Genomic DNA, 18,466 nt, shown 5'->3' on the forward strand with positions numbered 1-18,466 from the left:
CCTCTTTAATTTTTTTTTTCTTTTCTCTTTATGGATTTTTCTTTTCATATTTTAAAAATAAAATAAATTGATGTGACTTTTTTTATATATTTTACAAAAATTGGGTGATGATAATTTATTTTTTCATTTTAGGTTGAATTGAATTTTCTTATTAAAACATGCTTGTTTTTGTGTTTCAAAAATGCTTTTATTTTTTCTTTACTTCAAATTAATATTTTTTGATGTTTTTGTATTATTTTGATATCATGATATATAAATTTTAAAAAATAAAAAATATTATCTCAATATATTTTTTTTAAGAAAATATTTTAAAAAATAGTATTGTGGACATAGACTCATTACACTGTGGATCACACTATAGACATATAGTGTTCGCACTGTGAACGACACTGTAACACCTGGAAAGTATTGTCTTTTCTGTTTATTAGTCAAAATATTCTACTGGGTTTAGTTTTAAAAGATTTAAAATTATATTTTATATTTTTTTATATTTAAAATAAAAATTATTATTAATTCGCTGGGAAGCAGAGTAAAATATGATAGATTCAATTAAAACCTTCGCCAAATCCTTTTCAATGCCAAAAAGATTCTAAGAAAGCCATATATATGATTATTCATGGAAACTACACACACAATTATTTCATGTAGATGGGGCTGCATGGAGCCATGGGACGTGCCTTTTGATGCTTTGAAGGAAAAGGAGATGTGGTCTCTCTTTCCAAGGCCAAATGGTAAACATGTGGTCAGGAATAAAAATGGAATGGTGCAAAGCCAGACCCGTCGCAAATTAAAGGCTTTGATAAAAATTGAATCTTTTGAGATGTTTTGTTTTTTGGATTGGTTATTTGCGCAGTCGTGTTGGAAAAGTAATTACTTGCAATTTAACATCAAGCAAAGTCGGCTCCCTGCACTATATATGAAAAAGAGGATAGTAAATTCTAGTATAATATTATTAGCCTGGAAGCATATGATTGGCTGATTTCATTACTTAACAACGAAGTACTTCATCTTGAGTTAGCTTGTTATAATTGTATGTAAGCCTTGGATGTTAATCTAGTACGAGGAGGAGGTTACTGTCATTCTTAGCAATCAAGTATCTTAGCATGTGAAGGGCTGAGACAGAGAGAATTAATTGTTCTTGTTAAGTACGTGGGCATAAAAGCTTATATATAGGCACCTGTAAGCAGCATCAACGTACCATGATTTTGGCAATGCAATACATTAAGCCTGTTTATCTGTCTATATATATATAAATAAATGTTTCTTCTCATAATAATATCGTCATGGGATTAGAGAATCAAACTTTGAAGTGGTAGCGGAGCCCATGCCAAAGCTTTACCAGTCTGTTGCTGTGGGAAACACTGCTGACTTGGTTGTGCTTTCTTAGTCTGTGCTTTGATTAAGGTAGCTCTTTATGATGTTGCCGCTAGCTACTAATTAATGTATTTCTGAAGCCTCTGTGCCTTGAGTGTCTTGAGTTATATGGCTACTAGAATGATTTCAGGGGTCCGTACCATACTCATGGTATCTGCAATTCCATCGTGCTGTGATGTTGGCGGTCCTTAATTAGCTAGACTCTAATGGATGATTCTACTACTACCTTCGGTTCTTGGATGTTTTTGAGCACGAGTGTTCATGGGACAGAGTTAATGTTCCCTCTCAAGGTTGTGTTTTTACTAAAATTATCCTTCCTGGACCTGGTTTTTCTTCTATTCATATCTGTTTCTGCTCGAATGCTCCTCCTGTTGTGTTCCAATCACATCACGACTGCTGAAACCCTTTGCTCAAGCCTCTTCTTCTACTGTTCATTCATATTTTTGCTTTGAGATGATGCGAAGGTGAGAACCCATCAATTTTTATATTTTTTTCATCTTAAACTACAGTTATTTTTTTTTCATTTTCTCTCCACCCCGTGTTTCTTTTTTCAGCTATGGTTCATAAACAAGAGTGATTAATACAGATATGGGCATAAGTGGGACAGCCCCAGATTAATCCCTAATCTATACATTAATTCTCAATTAGGTTCTCGAACCATAAGTTAGTTTTCTAACCCTATCCCGGTACATTAGGGTTTCCATCTAAAGCACTACCTTGAGCACAATGCCATTTTTAGCATAACTTTTTTCTATAAAGAATTCTCAATTATTCTAGATGAAAGGATTTGATTGAGGACTGATGTATGGATTACGAATGAAAATAACACCAATAAATTAGGGAATGTCAAGTTAGCCCAAAAATCATTTGAGTAGATAGAAGTACATGCAAGGTACTGTTTTCATAATTAATCAATAATTTATGATTTTTCTTTTACATCAAGAATCTCACTTCTTGCGCAACTAAAATAGTATAAAAACATTTCCTAAAATTAATTTCAAATAAAAAGCTAAGCTTTGAACTAAATAAAGTCAAATCGACATTACAATCTCATAAATCACTGACACTCCATTCATAAGAATTTTCTCTAACTATATGGAGTAGTGGCATTATCAACACCTAATTAATTACAAGTGCAATTATAATTGCTTGGATACTATTTTATTTTAACGACTACAGCAACAATCTTGAGATGTGAGGAGGAATTAAATTAAATCTATGAATTTTGTGTCCACCATTTATAGTTTTAATTTTAAAGAAAAAATAAATCTACAAGTAAAATTGTAATCTCACTTGTAAAATAAAACTATCTTATAAGTGAAAAAATAAAATAAAAAAAATATTAGGTATAGTCCACTCGACAGTTGAAAGCTAAAATAACAAACAAAAAAATTTAAATGTATTTGTTAGTGTGGTAGTAGTGGTTGCTTTTTAAATAATTTTTTGTATTGAAATGTATGTAAATAATATTTTTTTATTTTTAAAAAATTATTTTTGATATCAGTGCATTAAAATAATTTAAAATATATAAATTATATTAAATAATTTTTTTAAAAAAATAATTTTTTAAAAACATGGTTTCGTGTTAGTAAACGCGTGTTCACCTGGAAAGCCTTTGAACGGAAACCTTAGTAGAGAAGTATTCACTCTCCCCTCTTGCTCTCTCCCCTCATCGCGCGGATGAAATACGTCTACGCGCGATTGCTGTCCACATCCCTTTATATAACCAATTTCAAAGTACTTCATCAAGTGTTTTCTCTAGTAACCAAAAGCCTTCTCATCAAGTGAGCAATGGTGGATCTTGATGCTTCGAAGACTGGTGATAGCAGTAAGTATATAGAAGATCAATATAGTTGCTTACTTGCTTCTTCTCTTTTAGTTGGCGCGTGCATGTTGTTTCTTGTTCAATCCAGATATCAAATATATATATGAAAGCCAACTTCACCCTGCAATTTCAAAATAGGTCTGGTTTGTGGAAGATTCCAACTTTTATGTACCAGTTCTTTTTCTCTGTCTCGTCCTATTAAAATGAGATTCTTAAAGCAGACATGGACAATGGCTTTGTGTTAATTAGATATATTTTTCTTTTCTTTTTCCTTTTTTGGACAAGGTTTTAAATTTTTAAAACAATTGGAGGGATTTTGTTCTACAAAAATAGAAAATTACTGTTTTTTTTTTTTTTTACAATCGAAGAGTTTAATGTGATGATACAACTTGGCTGTAATTGATTAAACAAGGGAATCCGTTAGCATAGTTGTTTTCACTCATAAGTTTCTTCTTCTTCTTTCCATAGATAGAACCTTATTGCTTACAGTTAGAGGATTAGCAATAGAAGTTGGTAATTAGCTGACAACAGCGAGAGATGTTTGGTCTTTAAAACTACAACAGCGATTAAGCTAGCCTCTACTGAAAAGCTGAAGGATTAACTTTGACCTCTTCTTGAGTACAAACAGAGACTGAATCCCTATTCGAACCACTCAACCTTCTCCTCGAAGGAGCGAGGTTGGTATGAGTCCCACCTAGCTAGAAGCCTAATGGTCTTTCACTCACAAGTTCTTGACCTTGGGTGAGAGTTGGATACTACGTGCATTATCATGTGCACTTTATCATGTTATTTATTTTTACTAATATTCTTTGTTTTTGTGGGATGGGATTAGCTTTGTTTTTGTGTGGCTTCCTGATGGCATTATGGGAGTCTGTCTATATATTGCATCCAAATTCCTTATTTTGCTGGGGCTCTCTTCAATGTCTATTTTTTGTTCTCTGTTACTTGTTCTTTCAATCTTGCTCAATACTTGCATACGTTTTATTTTGGCTTAATAAAAAAAAAAAAGTTTTCACGGTGAGTTGGCACAATATAGATAAATGGAAGGTCATAAACATGGAGACTGTATTGGAGTAAAAGTAATTAACAGGAATCTATACTCTTTTATGTATCCATAAATTAACAGTCATAAATTCTTGCTATTAATTTTGTTTCCCATTTAGTCCCCCAGGAAGGAGGCAGGGGGATATTGGATGAAAACCCCATGAACCTGCTGCAAGGTGGAGAAAGGACTGTTGCTGGAGTTTCACCTGAGCAGAAAGTGAAAAAGAGAAAAACGAGCAAGTGTGGGAAACGTGTGAAGGTAATAACAAATTTTAGCGTTAGCCATAGCTCTTGATCGAGGAGCAAAAGGACCTCATTTTTGCTTTTTTTCCCCCCACTGCTTTCATTGTGTTGTCTTGATTTTGATAGAAGAGGAAATCAAAAGGGATGGTGCATTTGCTACGTGCTATTGCTGAAGAAAATGAGACGATCAAGAGTGGAAATGACATCTTAAAGCAGAAGTTGCAACTTAGGCAGGATGGCATCGAAATTCAGAAAACTGAACTTTGCGTTTCGCTGAACAAAACAATCACCGTTCAAGAAAACCTTGTGGAGGCATTGTGTCAAGAGCCATCAGTCCAGAGCCTTATGGTGCGTTTCTCTCCGTCTTCCTTTTAGTTTCTCTCCTTATTTTGTTTAATGGAAGCATAATATGCTTTATCACGTGCGGAGTAAATCAAAATTTGGATATACTAATTATAGTTGTGGTAAATTATGTGCTTCATCTTCCCACTTAATCCAGCTATAATTAAGATGCTTAGGTCATGCTTGTAAACTGGTAGGATTATCATTGGTTCATGCATGGAGGGTTGTTTTTCATGAAATCCTGAAGCATATAAGAGGGGTGAATTAGATGCTATAAAAACTAATCTTACAATTTCAATTCATTTTAAACTAACTCAAAAAACTCAACAACATTCATAAATCCTTTTCAATATCAAACCACCACACAACAAATACAAGGCAATAATGCTAGAGATTTCATCATCCAAATATAAGACCAGCTGATATCATTCTTATGTCCACCGCTAGGTCAAACGATCCTAGCAACTAGCTCATACGAAACATGATTTGAAATAGTTAAATGAGCTGCTGAGCTGCCGACCTGGACAGAATCTTAAAGGCTTTAGCATCATAATTAAAAAGCATGACATATTACGTGTCAGATGACAATTCCAGATAAACATCAATATGACATTTCTCAATTAACTCATCATATTCTTCTTTGGGAAATTGCTTAAGACCATATAAAATCTCATATAATTTGGAAAGGAATGATTTTCAAAACCTGGAAGCAGCTCAACATAAATCTCATATATGATAAAACCATTAAAAAAAATATACTCTTAACGTTTATTTGAAAACAAGTTGAAATCTTTGAAACAAGTAACTGCATGCAAGTAACATGAGTATAAATTTTAATCTAAAAATTGATTCCTGGGTCCCTCCCATTAAAATCTACTCCTTCTTAGTTGTAACCTTGAGCTACCAAACATATCTTGTTACGAACCACATTTCCAGACTCATCAAGTTTGTTTCTAAAGACCTATTTTGTTTCAATAATTTTGTGACCCTTGGATCTAGGGTCTAGGAAATAGTTTCCAAGCTTGTCTTCTCTTAAATTGATTGAGTTTCTGTTACATGACAAGTATTTAATACTCATTTTTCAAGGCATCATCACAAGTTTTAGCTTCAAGAAGGGAGATGAAACAAACATTATCGAACGTGATTCACTATAGCAAATTTAGTTTGAACATATTTGAAATGTCTCCAATGATATTATCTTGTGGTCTTAACTTCTTTATAGCATTTGGAAGAACACAAGAAGCTCACACATCAATTTATTGGTTGTCTTTGTTTTGAGCAATTTGAAGTTCTTCCATGGATTTGTCATTCTGCAATGTATCCTCATGAGCTTTATTTATGTTAAACTTATAAAGATCAACCTCTATCAATGTTCCTTTATCATTTATCTCATCAAAAGGGTTAGATTAATAAAAACAATACATGCATTGGTTCCTATATAGTAAGAATCCTTATATTATAAACCAAATATGTTTTACTAGTAGTGGAATATTTAAGAAAAATACTATCATCGAATTTAGCATCAAACCTTCCCAAGTTTTGTTTTGTATCAAGTATGAAACATTTTGAGTGAAAAACTCGAAAGTAAGAAATATTGAGTTCTCTCAAACCAAATCTCATAAGGTATTTTATGTAGAATAGATCTAATAAGAACTCAATTTAAAAACATAACATGAAGTACAAAAGATTTCCACCTAAAAATATTGAGGTAGACCATACTTTTTGAACATAGTTCTTCTTGAAGTGACTATTTTTTCCTCTTAGCAACTCCATTTTACTATGTTGTTCTTGGTGTTGAAAACTCATGAATAAAAATATTTTCAATACATGATTTTTCAAAGGCAATACTATCAGATTTTCCACCATAGTCACTCCTAATTTTCAAAATCACAAAGCCTTTTTCATTTTAAACACTTTTGTAAATTTCAAGAAAGCTTAAACTGTCTTACACTTGTGGGAAATAAACAAAACCTATATGTATCTCGAATAATTATCTTTGATGATAAATATATAATTATGACCACCAAGACTAGTTATCCTCATTGAACCAAATAGGTCTAGATGTAATAACTAGAGTGCTTATGATGTCGATACAACATTTTTGGGTTTGAATGAGCTTTCACCTGCTTTTCCAATTAACACATGTCACATATATCATCATCGTCATCATTTAATGTAGTAGTAATCATTTCTTTTTTGTCATTTTGTTTTGTTTTGTCATACTTCCATTTCTTCTTTGCGTTAGGAAAATCATATTTCACATGACTTGACTTTTTGTAATCAAAGCTGTCATAACCCAATTTTGGCCCATTGGTTTTTAATTTAATTTTTACAAGGTTTAAAATGTAAAATTAAAAGATCAGAGACTTATTTCGATGAAAAGTGTGATTTGTCAACTTGCGTGAAAATTAAGGACTATAATGTGCTTTTGTCATTCTATCCTTATCTTTGAGATAATCCTTACTTTTGAAATGATCCTTATCTTCAAGATAATCCTTACCTTCAAGATAATGAAAGTTGTCTGATTTCGAATTCGATTCTAATTTGAATTAAAAAAAAAAGAGAATGAGTTTGATTGAGACTTTACTTCTTACAAGTGATAGGACTCTTACACTATAAATACTGATCCCAGTCTATGCAAAAAAAAGGAGAAAAAGGAGAGGATTAGAGAGAAACCCTAAAAGAGAAGAAAACTTAGGAGAAGGCCGTTACTCGAAACCCTACAAAAAAAAAATTATAAAAAAGAAATTTTTTTTTTTAAAAAAGAGGGGGCGCGGCCAAATCCTAGACTAGCTGCCGCTGCCCACTCCCCCAGCTTCTTTACTCCTCTTCTTCCCCCAGTCACAAAAAAAACAGCCAGAGCAAGCCCTCCGTGGCTTTTCTTTTCCTCTCTAGCTTGAGACCAAAACTACCACCACGCCAGCCTTGGCCTCTCCTCTGAGCAACAACAGCATTTCCAGCCATGGTAGCCGAAAGGGAATGCCCCCTTACAGTGCAACGGACCAAATCGTCAGCTCTTTCTCACGTCAACAACAGCATCTCATCGAGTCTACGAGTTACTTCTTCCTCAGGCTGACAGTTCCGCCAGCAGTCCACCAGCGCGACTTCTTTCTGTTCCACTCGTTCTCCAAAGCATCGTGACCCTCGCCAAACGACGGCTCTCCTTCAGCAATGCGAATAGCAGCTGCCTATTCGTCTCCTGTGTGTTAGCTGTTGTTTTCAGCAGCTGTGGACCACAGCCACAGCAGTAAGCTTCCTTTCTTCGGTCCAGCACTCCGAGTAGGCCAGGTCTCCATCTTCAGCAACAACTGCACCAGAACCTGAGCTCTCCAGAGGAGAACCACAATAGAGGACCAAAACAGAGGAGAAATAAGGGAAGCGGAAGAAAACCGAGAAAACCAGTGGACGGATAAAGGAAACCAGAGAACAAAACATGAGGGACAACACAGGAGGGCCAAACGAAGAATATAAACACAAATGCAGAGAGACAATTACAGGGAGAGAACGGGCGACCCAAGAAAGTGAAAGATGAGGAGAAGCAGAGGAGGGAGGAGGAACCGAGGGATCCAAAGCAAGCCACTGTCTTCAACTTCACCTCCCTGCATCAGGTAAGTTCTTCATTTCCCTTTGCTTTGCAATTATAATTGCATGGGTACTGTACATAGGCCAATTTAATTCTCTACTTACCGGTTTGTGCATGCACGTGTGAAGTTTAGTCCTAGAAAAAAAAACAAAAAAATAAAAATAAAAATGTGTATGCATGAATAAAAATAATGTAAATTTATTGGTTTATTCACTGACGCTAGAGTCAGGAATAAAAATACCGGTTTAAATTTATATTATTTTTATTCGTTGTATTTTATTTTATTTAGCTAGAAATATAAAAAATATTTGCATTTGTAAAAAATAAATTTATTATTATTTCTTTATTCACTGGTACCAGAGTCGGGAATAAAATAAAATATTAATCTAATTTATTTTATAGCTACGAAATATTTACCAACGCCAGAGTTGGAAATATTCGTAGTTGAATATTCACTGGCGCCAGAGTCAGGAATATTATAAGCAAATTTTCATAGCATAAACTAATAAACATTTAGCAATTTAAGACGAAACTAGCAATGCAGCCTGTCTTAGGCAGGACGTTTAAGGGGTGATAATATCTTTCCTTTTACGTAACCAGTTCCGAACCATAGAATCTCTGTTGACCAGTTAGGGTTCCTAGTGACCATAATACTAGGTGACGACTCCTTAAACAAAGACCATTCCCCATTCAAGAACAGGATGCCAGAAATCCGTTCTTTTTCAAAGATTTAATTTTTAAGGCCGCTGCGATGTCCGGGTGTGACAAAAGCAATTGATAACATCCCTCTTGCTTGAATAACCTTTTGAAGTCCCTTTGGTTTTCATACCTTTTCTTGTTCAAAAACTTGACTAATTTCCTAGTAATCAATGTAATGGCCTCATTATCATCACTACTACTTTCATTATCCTATTCGTGTAGCCATGTGGACTTCAAAGCAATAGTTTTTTTTGGAATATTTTCATTTACTTCGAGATCCTTAATCTTTTCTTCATGTCCTATTAGCGAACCAGTAAACTCATCAAATTTTAGAGTTTCAAGGTTCTCGAATTCCTTTATTGCCATGACTTTTAGCTCCCAAACTCAAGGTAAATGACCTTAAAATTTTGCCAACCATTCTCTCTTTGGTAATAATTTTACCTAATGTTTCATGCTCAATAATCCATACTCTTTAGTGAGACATCAATCTAGAGTCTTTAACCTGGCTCGACTTTTCATGAGTAACCTCAAACAACTTCCATATCTTTTGAGTTGTCTTGTGATTTTTTACCCTAGTGAACTCTTTGTTAGATAAAACATAAAAGAATCCATTTATGCGTTTGCATTACAACTATGATTTCTTACTTGTCTAACATGTCACTTACTAATAAGTTTAGGAATAATGTTCTCATCAATATCGGTTTTGGCGGGTCCAATATACCCTTTCTTTACAATATTTCAAAGTTCAATATCACATTACTTTAGTAATGTGCTAATTATAACCTTCTAATATGCGTAATTTTTCTCATATAAAAGGAGCTTTTGTCAAGCTTTGTCCCTTAAATATCATGATCTTAACTCTTAGAGTCGTTGCTCTGCAACCAAATAAAATATCGAAGCATATAAGAATGAAGGTAAATCAAGTGTTCTAGAAACTAACCTCACAGTTTTGGTTTTTTCAAACCATCATTTCCAACACATAAACACAACAAATGCAAGGTAATAATGGAAAAAAATAAATAAAAATAAGGAAGAGAGATTATGCATGGATTTTATAGTGGTTTGACACTTGGAAAAATATTTAACAAGATTTTTCACTTATAAAAAAATGAAAACAACACTCACCAATAGGATTGGAGAATGATTAAAGGTAAGCTCAAAGTTAAAAGAATATAATTATGTCAAGATAATAATAATTGCCCAGTGATTGTATCAAGTTGTAAAGGTAAAAGAAAATGCCTTTTAATTGAAAAATATGGCTAATTAGTTGTTTTGAGATAGAATGAGTAGTCTAGAATTTTTAAATTATGAGAAGTTTGGTATACTAATGGTTTAAGCTAGATAAAATAAGAAAATATGTTAAGTGTAGAGCAAGGGTGGTAAGGTGAAGTGTTTAGCAAGCTTGTCTTATTTGTTTTTATTAATAAAGATGACAAGATTATTTTAAATTCAATTATTTTTTATGTAAGTACATGTTATGCACAAGTCTCACACACTTGTACACATGAGATAGTGATAACTTTCAGCTCACACGAGCATAAAAGGCTGGTCACATCTAGAAAAATAGGTCACTTGATTTACCAGTTGTCCAATGCATTGTGTTTGACATGGTTGTCTAGTTTAGTAGTTATTTTTAGAATTTGTATTTAGTATGATTAACTTGTTTATCACATCTCACGAAGTTTATTAGAAGTTTTAGGAATTGTGTTTGGTATTGTCATCTTGTCTACTAGAGATCTTAGGCTTTTTAAGTGAACACAAAATGTTTCTAGGAATTGTGGAGCTAGCTCTTCAATGTTGTTTCTTGAGTATAGTAAGTTGGTTTTTTAAGACTTAAATTAGTTCTTAAAAAGATTTGAGCCACAATAAATTAACATTCAAGACTAATCTTGAAGCAATAGTCTCATCAATATAACTATGAGTTTCACGCAACTTTAAGACATATCAAATATCCTTGAGATGATATAAATGATAACGAACCTATATCAACACAAACTCAAAGAAATGATTAGCAAGTAACGGATACCTTTAAATCAACATTTTAAATTTATGACTAGAGTATCTATTTTCTTTTAGTATAAATTAAATTGATAATGTGAATTCATAAACATGATATATCATGTGAAAGCATACTTTCATGTCATGTTTGAGCAGTCTTAGGCAACTCAAAAACTTGAGGTGATGTGTGGAAGAGTTTTTATTTTAGTGATTTGGATTTTTACTTTTGACAAATTAGATGATATTGAGATAAATTGTCATTTCAAGAATGATTTTGACTTCAACTATGGCCAAATATTTAATCTGTAATATTATTAATAAATGACTAAACAATTCACTGTCTTATCATGTTGCGATTTTAACAGTGAAACTCTTCTTTTTTCTTTCCATGAATTTAAAGAAGTAAAAGACTAATATCATTTTTTTTTCTTTACTAAGTTGATCTTTTAATTTTCTGGTTTTTTTTATACTTAATAAAATGCCCTCTTATTAAATAGCATGACATCATTCATTTACTATAAATTGTTGTACTTTATTTTAACCAACTTTTAAATTTAAAGCTTTATTTATTTGCTTTATTTTTGTTTTTTTATGCTTTACTCTATTAATTCTTATTATATGCTCTCGTTAGCAGTTTATCAATCTTTGACTTGTATTTTTTTTAAAATAATTTCATTGAGAAATTTTAGTTTCTGGATTGAAATAGTTAATAAAACTATTTTTCAAGCTTCATATAATGATTAAAGATTTTGAATTGTAGTAGCAATCTAATTGAGTTTTCCGCCACTAATAGTCGTTATTGAACTATGATATCATGATTTTCAATGTTCGTCACTTGATAAAAGATTTTAACTCACATGTAGATATTCTTTTGCTGCAAGTTTGAGAGTTCCTTATTCTTGATAAATCGGCTGAATTGACTATAAATTAATCAGAATTGGTATATTTATAAAGTCTTCTTTTCCGCAAGAGGAGAACTACTAGGGTTAATGCATGACAACTGTCTGTACTAACCAAAGAATGTTCACGTTATTTAGTTGAGGACTGTTTGGCAAAATAAACTATACTACAAGCTATTTATTGGATACAAAGTTGAAGTACTTATTGTTAGATTGGTAACATTATAAAAAAGCTTAAAAGAATTTGAAAATTTAAAGAGTTGTTGAAAACATCATTTGAATATTGTTATATCTCTCCTTTAATAATTGTCATCTTAAAAGTTTTAGATTAGAATGATCAGTAGTATTTAACATCCAGATATAAAGAATTTAGTAATATTGCTTAGAATCTAATGATAATTTACATAGAAGGTACACAATTCTTGTAGATTTGGTATTAAGTGTGAATAATTCTGATAAGATGTAATGTCTGCATAGAAAAAGAAAAAGAAAATATAGGGGTGATTACGAGTGAGGATGAAGAATTTTATTAATATTGAAGTTCGATGGGTAATAACCTTAATGTGTCATGTTATGATTTATGGGGATAACATTTGCATGCTGACATAGCCATTAAAACACTTGCGGATTCCGCAAGTAAAATGTATTGATGGCTGCGTTTTTCTGATAAAAGTATATCTTATTATATTCACCATATGGAATTGACATCGTTAAGTATATTTCTAGACTTTTGGATGATGCTATGATCTCTTTTCTTACAGGTGGGATCTAACCATCTTAATGTGGCGCAGTATGCTATGTTGTTCCCAAATGCCGACGGGGACGTTAGGCTGCCATCCAAGGCAAACCAGTCCTTCAATGACATCACTGAATTGAAGCATCGTTTTATGGTGAGCACCAAAAAAGTTGAACTTTTATGCCAAATGATCATAAAATGAAAAACCTGAAGAAGAAGCATGAAAAGGTAATATGCAAGATTGAACTTTTTCTTAACGTTATCACAAGCATTGAATTTAAGAAGTGTTGGACTTGTTTAATCCTGTTTGATAAGTGAACAAAAAAGTTTGTCATTGTGTGGGATATTTAATAAATTGCCTTTGCAGTTTTTTGATTGAAAATTATGGTACCTTTGCTTAACATTAACTGCTGTTAAACCAAGCATGTTTTGGTTGAAAATACAAGCCCGGAACAAAGGACATATTTTGAACAAATAATTGTGATGAACGCCGATAGATATCCCACTCCGGCCCTCTAACTCCCCCAATCGCCTTTTAGGCATGAACTAGTTCCTCCGTTCATCTAACCAATGGACTAGAGAGGTGTCACCTTGTCCCTTTATTTGAGATAGACTGGCTATCCTATCCTCTCTCTCATATTTTTTGTGTGATCGGAAGGCACTTCCACCGCCGTAAACAGGAGTAGCATCTCGCTCTTTGGTAAATGGCGAACCGGCTTATGCGTGAACCAGGTTAGGTAGCAATAGTTTGGTACCAGATGAGAATTCTGGGGCACACTACCGATCCCTACCTCTTAAGCCCCCGCCGATCTTCCCTCAGCGATTGGGTTAACGTAAGCTCGACCCGAATTCAAAGTAGCATCTATGTGTTAGGCAGCGCTCATAAGATTAGATTTTATCTTTCCAGGTGAGCCAAACCCTATACTTTTTAACCTTTTTGCATTTAATAATAATTTTAATTTTAATTCTTAAACTGAAATCATAATTTTTTTTATTTTTCTTACTACCTGTTGTAAACTATATATATATATATATATATATATATAGACACACACGCTGCACTCTAGGAAACAGACAGCACCAAGACAAGAAATATTTATTCTCCTGGGGGTGTTTCTTTCTAGAAAGTGGTTTTGAAAAACCAGTTTTTAAGCTTTATATGTTTGTTTGTTATTAGAAAAATTGGTTAACAAAAAATATTTTCCCGTCAAAATAAAATTTGGTTTGGTTTTAGAAAAGTATTTTTTTTTTATTTTGGACAGAAAACACTTTCCAGAAGTTGTGAAAAATTTAGAAATGTCATATTATTTGTTAATTATATTAAATTTAATCCTCAAACTTTTGATTGCTATATGTATATTGTTTTGAATATTTATTTTTCAATTTCATCCCTTAGAATTTAATTTTTATATTAAGTTTGGTCCTTATTTTTATAATTATTATTTGCTTTTTTCTTATCATTTTTTAATTAAAATCTTTTATCTATAAAATTTGTTCCTCATTCTTTTGATTGTTACTTATTTTATTTGAAATAATTTATGAAAAGTTAATTATTATTATTTTAATTTCTTCATATTTCAATATTTTTAATTTTTAGATTTAATCTCTATTATTTTGATTATTATTTATTTTATTTGAGATAATTTATGAAATTATATTTTTTTCAATTCTATTTTCATTCAACTTTTTAATTGGGAAGATTTGTTCCTTATTATTTTAATAAACTTGAAAAAAATAAAACATTAATAAGTTATTTTCCAGTTCATTTTTCATGATATAACCAAACACTGGAAAGTGTTTTCTAATTTATTTTTTATTATACTATCAAACATTGAAAAATAATTTATTTTTTTAAAATTCATTTTTCTGAAATTTATTTTAGAAAAAAAATTCTTTTTAGTAAACAAACGATGTTAAATTTTATTGGTTATTTTATTGGTTCCATGTTTTCTTCTGCTTCGCAGTTTTTGCATCCCTTGTTTTGGGGAGGAACATGTTGAATCCTGAAATCTTGTGCAGAAAAAATATCTTCGAAAATAATATCGCCTAAAGTTTACTATTCGTTGTTTCTGTTGGGCATAATTTGTCAATAGACGTGGACTTTAAATCATGCTTTGTCTGATTGGTCTGCGCTAAAAAGATTAAGAAATGCCTTTGCTACCGGCAAAATGGTAACCTTAGTGGATCGAAGTCTATTCCTGCCTAGTATCAAAATTAATTTGTAAGTAATATTAGGAAGAAAACGTATCATAGACCCACTAAACTTAAAAATATTAATTAGTTAGTTGATCATGAAGATAAAAAAAAAATAAACTCTCATATAGATAACAAGTATTACTAGTGAATGATAACTATACTAAATTACTTAATGTCAGTAAAATTATATATTTTTCTTAATATACTTTAATGTGTCCTTTGTTTTGCTTATGGAAATAACCTCTTTTAAGGATTTCTTAATAATGGTGTTATGATAATGTAGGAGATACGCTGAAGTCAATGTAATGGACCAAATGAGAACTTGTACTTTTTATTTCAAACAATTGAGTACAATTTTTCTATTTTTTTTAAAAGATCACTCAATAGTGGAGGTGAAATAGGTAATGGTATTAATAGAAATGAAAGAAAAATTAATAATACTGTTATGGAGTGAAAAGATTAGATAAATTCTCGATTTAAAAAACACAAAGCGGAAATAACATGTTTAGGCTAAACCAATTAGCCAATAATCTTTTTGTTATATTTTTGTTCTTGTTACTCTATGGAAGGTCAGCTAATGTTAAACAAATTACATTTATATTTGCTCTACTTATTATTTTTTCTTAATCTCGTTGCAAAACAATCAATCATATAACCATGCTATACTAGATATGTTTTTATCAACTTCTTTTTTTAAAAAAAAACTATGTATATGCATGGAATTGTGCATGGAATCGAGGATGGTAACATGAAAGTCTATTAAGCTATTTGACATTATCTAACAAGAATGAGATTATTCATTTAAAGTTATCAAGGTAGTCAAAATAAACACCTTAACGTCACATCTAAGACATAATTTTTCTAAAAACCTTCCTCTATACCTATCACTCGAATTATCTCAAGATGCATAATCCTCAATATAAATGTAAGTATATTATTGAAATAAAAATAATGTATCTCTAACATATATTTTCCATGTACAGATCTTTAGTGGGGGGGCTTCCGACCATTTTCTATTAAGGGGATTGACTTGGTCTCTCTAGGTAATATCCTCACAATCTCCAAGGGGTGGGTATGAGATCTTCTTGTTACAATGACACATTCTTCAGGTGATGTCTAAGGACACCAATTCATCAGGGGTTGATCTCAGATCCTCTATTCTCTAGTGTAGTTTCAGATTGACACATTCTCAAAGTAATGCCTAAAGGTCTCTCACCAATTCTTCAGAGGTTAATCTCGGATCCCTCATTCTCCTGTGTAGTTTTGAACTGACATATTTTTTAGGTGATGTCTAAGGACCTCTCACTAATTTGTCAGGTGTTAATCTCGGACTCCTCAATCTCCAATATAGTTTCAAACTAACACGATTCTTCAATGAAAGGGTCCTATGCTTTATATTATCTTTAGAGATGATCTTGAACCTCATATTCTTAGGCACAACCTCTCATGCCCTATTATATTTGATCATTGTGCTTTTAAATTCTTTAATTAAAACCTTGTATTTTTTTTTTCTTGTATTGATTAAGTACTTCTGCTTTTCATTTTGTTTTGTCACTGCTCTTCTATTATAATATTCGTTATTTTGTGAGCTAATGGGACATAATTTAAAAGGATTCAGTTAATAAAAAAAGAATATGAGGCTTCAATCAAAATAACATATATAATTTAATCTCGGGCTCCTCATTCTCTAATATAGTCTCAGACTAACATGACTCTTCAATGAAAATGTCTCATGCTTTATATTATCTTTAAAGATGATCTTGAACCTCTCATTCTTAGGCATAACCTCTCACACCCCATTACATCCTAGGGAGGTAACATACCTCCATACTTCAATGCAACCATCTTCAAGGGATGGACTTGGTTTTAATGGTGTAATAGTATCACCCTCCATAAGTTTCCTCTCCACCTCCTAGAAATGTTTCTAAGTATGGGCGTCAGCATCCATCCCTCTAACCTCTTAGAGAATTTTTCTAAATATAGACTCACCCTTCATGGGTTCCTCCTGACTACTTAAAATTTTTTCTATCTACAAACTCCTCTTTCATGGGTTTCTCCACATTTTAGAAAAACTTTCTAAGTATGGATTTCTCTATGGTTTCACCTTACATTCTTAAAAAATTTTCTAAGTATGGGTTCCTCCATGGTTCCCCTATATATACTTAGACTTTTTTCAACCATAGTGAATACCCCTGCATATGGGCTCCTCGATATATTTCCCAGGGTTTCCATCCTTCTTATCATATGAAGAAAGAATAATGAACTCGTCATGATAACTGAGTATTTTTTAGAAGTCTTTATGGATTAATACCACAAATACTTGGGGGTTACTGATAGATTCAAATTTAAAGGACCTAAAAAACCTCAAAAAACCTGGAAAGCATTCCTTTTTAGGCTCGGGTTACCATACCTAAGCCCAACTATTACCAAGATGCATGGGCTCGGGCATGACTTCTTGTTGGGCGTGACATACCCAGTAAGAGTTAGGGGTGCTAGCAGCGAGCACCCTTTACTAGGTCTAGGTGTTATGCCTGGACCCAATTACTTTAGGTGTTAGGTGTGGTGTTATGCCCAGACTCAATTAATTTTAAATAGAAAAAAACTAAAAAAAAACCATTTAGAATGCATTTACAAACCTCTCTTTAATCAGATCGTGTGTGTAAAGGGTTAGCTTGTTAAAGATTCCTTAATTATTAAAATAATTTCTTAGAACATCCTAACTCTGTATGATATCTTCTTCAAAGAATTCTTTCATGTTTATCCCTCCTTTCGCAAATGTCAACCTTTGAAAAAATCCTATATATTTCTTCTTCGTTAAACCTTGTAGTTAAGTTTGCATAAAAACATTCTCTCTCTCTCTCTCTCTCTCTCTCTCTCTCTCTCTCTCTCTCTCTCTCTCTCTCTCTCTCTCTCTCTCTCTCTCTCTCTCTCTCTATATATATATATATATATATATATATATATATGATTAACTCGGAATTTGAGTTAACTATAGACTTAGTTTATACTTGTTTTTATATTAAATTTAATAGGAATTAATCTAATTAAATTTGATTAACTTAACAGATTAATTTATAATCTAGTTAAAATTTGATTTAATGGGCTTGTAGTTTTTAATAAGGTTTGTGCCAGCACCCTTATTAAGTCTGGGCATCATACCTGTACCAACCCAATTAATTTTTGGGCCTAGGCATGCACCCCAAGCCATCTTATCCAAGCCCAACTTTTCCTTAGAAGTTTTCTTCAGGCCCTATGCAGGCCCTATAGTTTTTTATATTGGTCCGATACATATTATTTTAAGTAGAATACAACTTAAAATATCACAAGGATGAAATTACACTCCATTTTTTTTTCTTTACAAAAAGATAAAACTTATGAATTATAAATACACATTGAATCCTTCAAACCAAGAGTTCATAATCTCTTCTTTTTTAATATTTTCAGCATATACATTTTTAAAGTTTATCTCTTTAAAATATCATTGTATTTTTTTTTCTATGAAATTACTGACTTAAGCATCTGAGAGT

General features: G+C 32.1%; 1 protein-coding gene across 4 annotated transcripts; it reads left to right on the forward strand.

Moving 5' to 3' along the window:
- The first annotated feature begins 1,213 nt into the window (after positions 1-1,213).
- LOC133679972 (uncharacterized) lies at positions 1,214-16,480 on the forward strand. Of its 4 annotated transcripts, none has more exons than XM_062102749.1 (4): positions 1,214-1,404; positions 4,363-4,502; positions 4,613-4,834; positions 12,769-13,125. In XM_062102749.1, the coding sequence occupies exons 2-4, from the start codon at positions 4,404-4,406 to the stop codon at positions 12,943-12,945; spliced, it is 498 nt and encodes a 165-aa protein (XP_061958733.1). In that variant the 5' UTR covers positions 1,214-1,404; positions 4,363-4,403; the 3' UTR covers positions 12,946-13,125. The 4 variants fall into 4 exon arrangements, with proteins under 4 accessions (XP_061958733.1, XP_061958740.1, XP_061958725.1 ...); XM_062102756.1 differs by lacking the exons at positions 1,214-1,404; positions 12,769-13,125 and adding exons at positions 2,972-3,202; positions 15,923-16,480; XM_062102741.1 differs by lacking the exon at positions 1,214-1,404 and adding an exon at positions 2,972-3,202 and having other exon boundaries at positions 12,799-13,125.
- The last annotated feature ends 1,986 nt before the right edge of the window (positions 16,481-18,466 follow it).

The sequence above is a fragment of the Populus nigra genome, chromosome 1, assembly GCF_951802175.1.
Source record: "Populus nigra chromosome 1, ddPopNigr1.1, whole genome shotgun sequence".
In the NCBI taxonomy this organism is placed as follows: Eukaryota; Viridiplantae; Streptophyta; class Magnoliopsida; order Malpighiales; family Salicaceae; genus Populus; species Populus nigra.

Bases quoted from the DNA above. Each gene is read 5' to 3' on its own strand.
- LOC133679972 (XM_062102732.1), top strand. From the start codon at position 3,166: ATGGTGGATCTTGATGCTTCGAAGACTGGTGATAGCA. The intron at 3,203-4,362 runs GTAAGTATATAG...TTTCCCATTTAG, and splicing joins TTCGAAGACTGGTGATAGCA to TCCCCCAGGAAGGAGGCAGG. The intron at 4,503-4,612 runs GTAATAACAAAT...TGATTTTGATAG, and splicing joins AGTGTGGGAAACGTGTGAAG to AAGAGGAAATCAAAAGGGAT.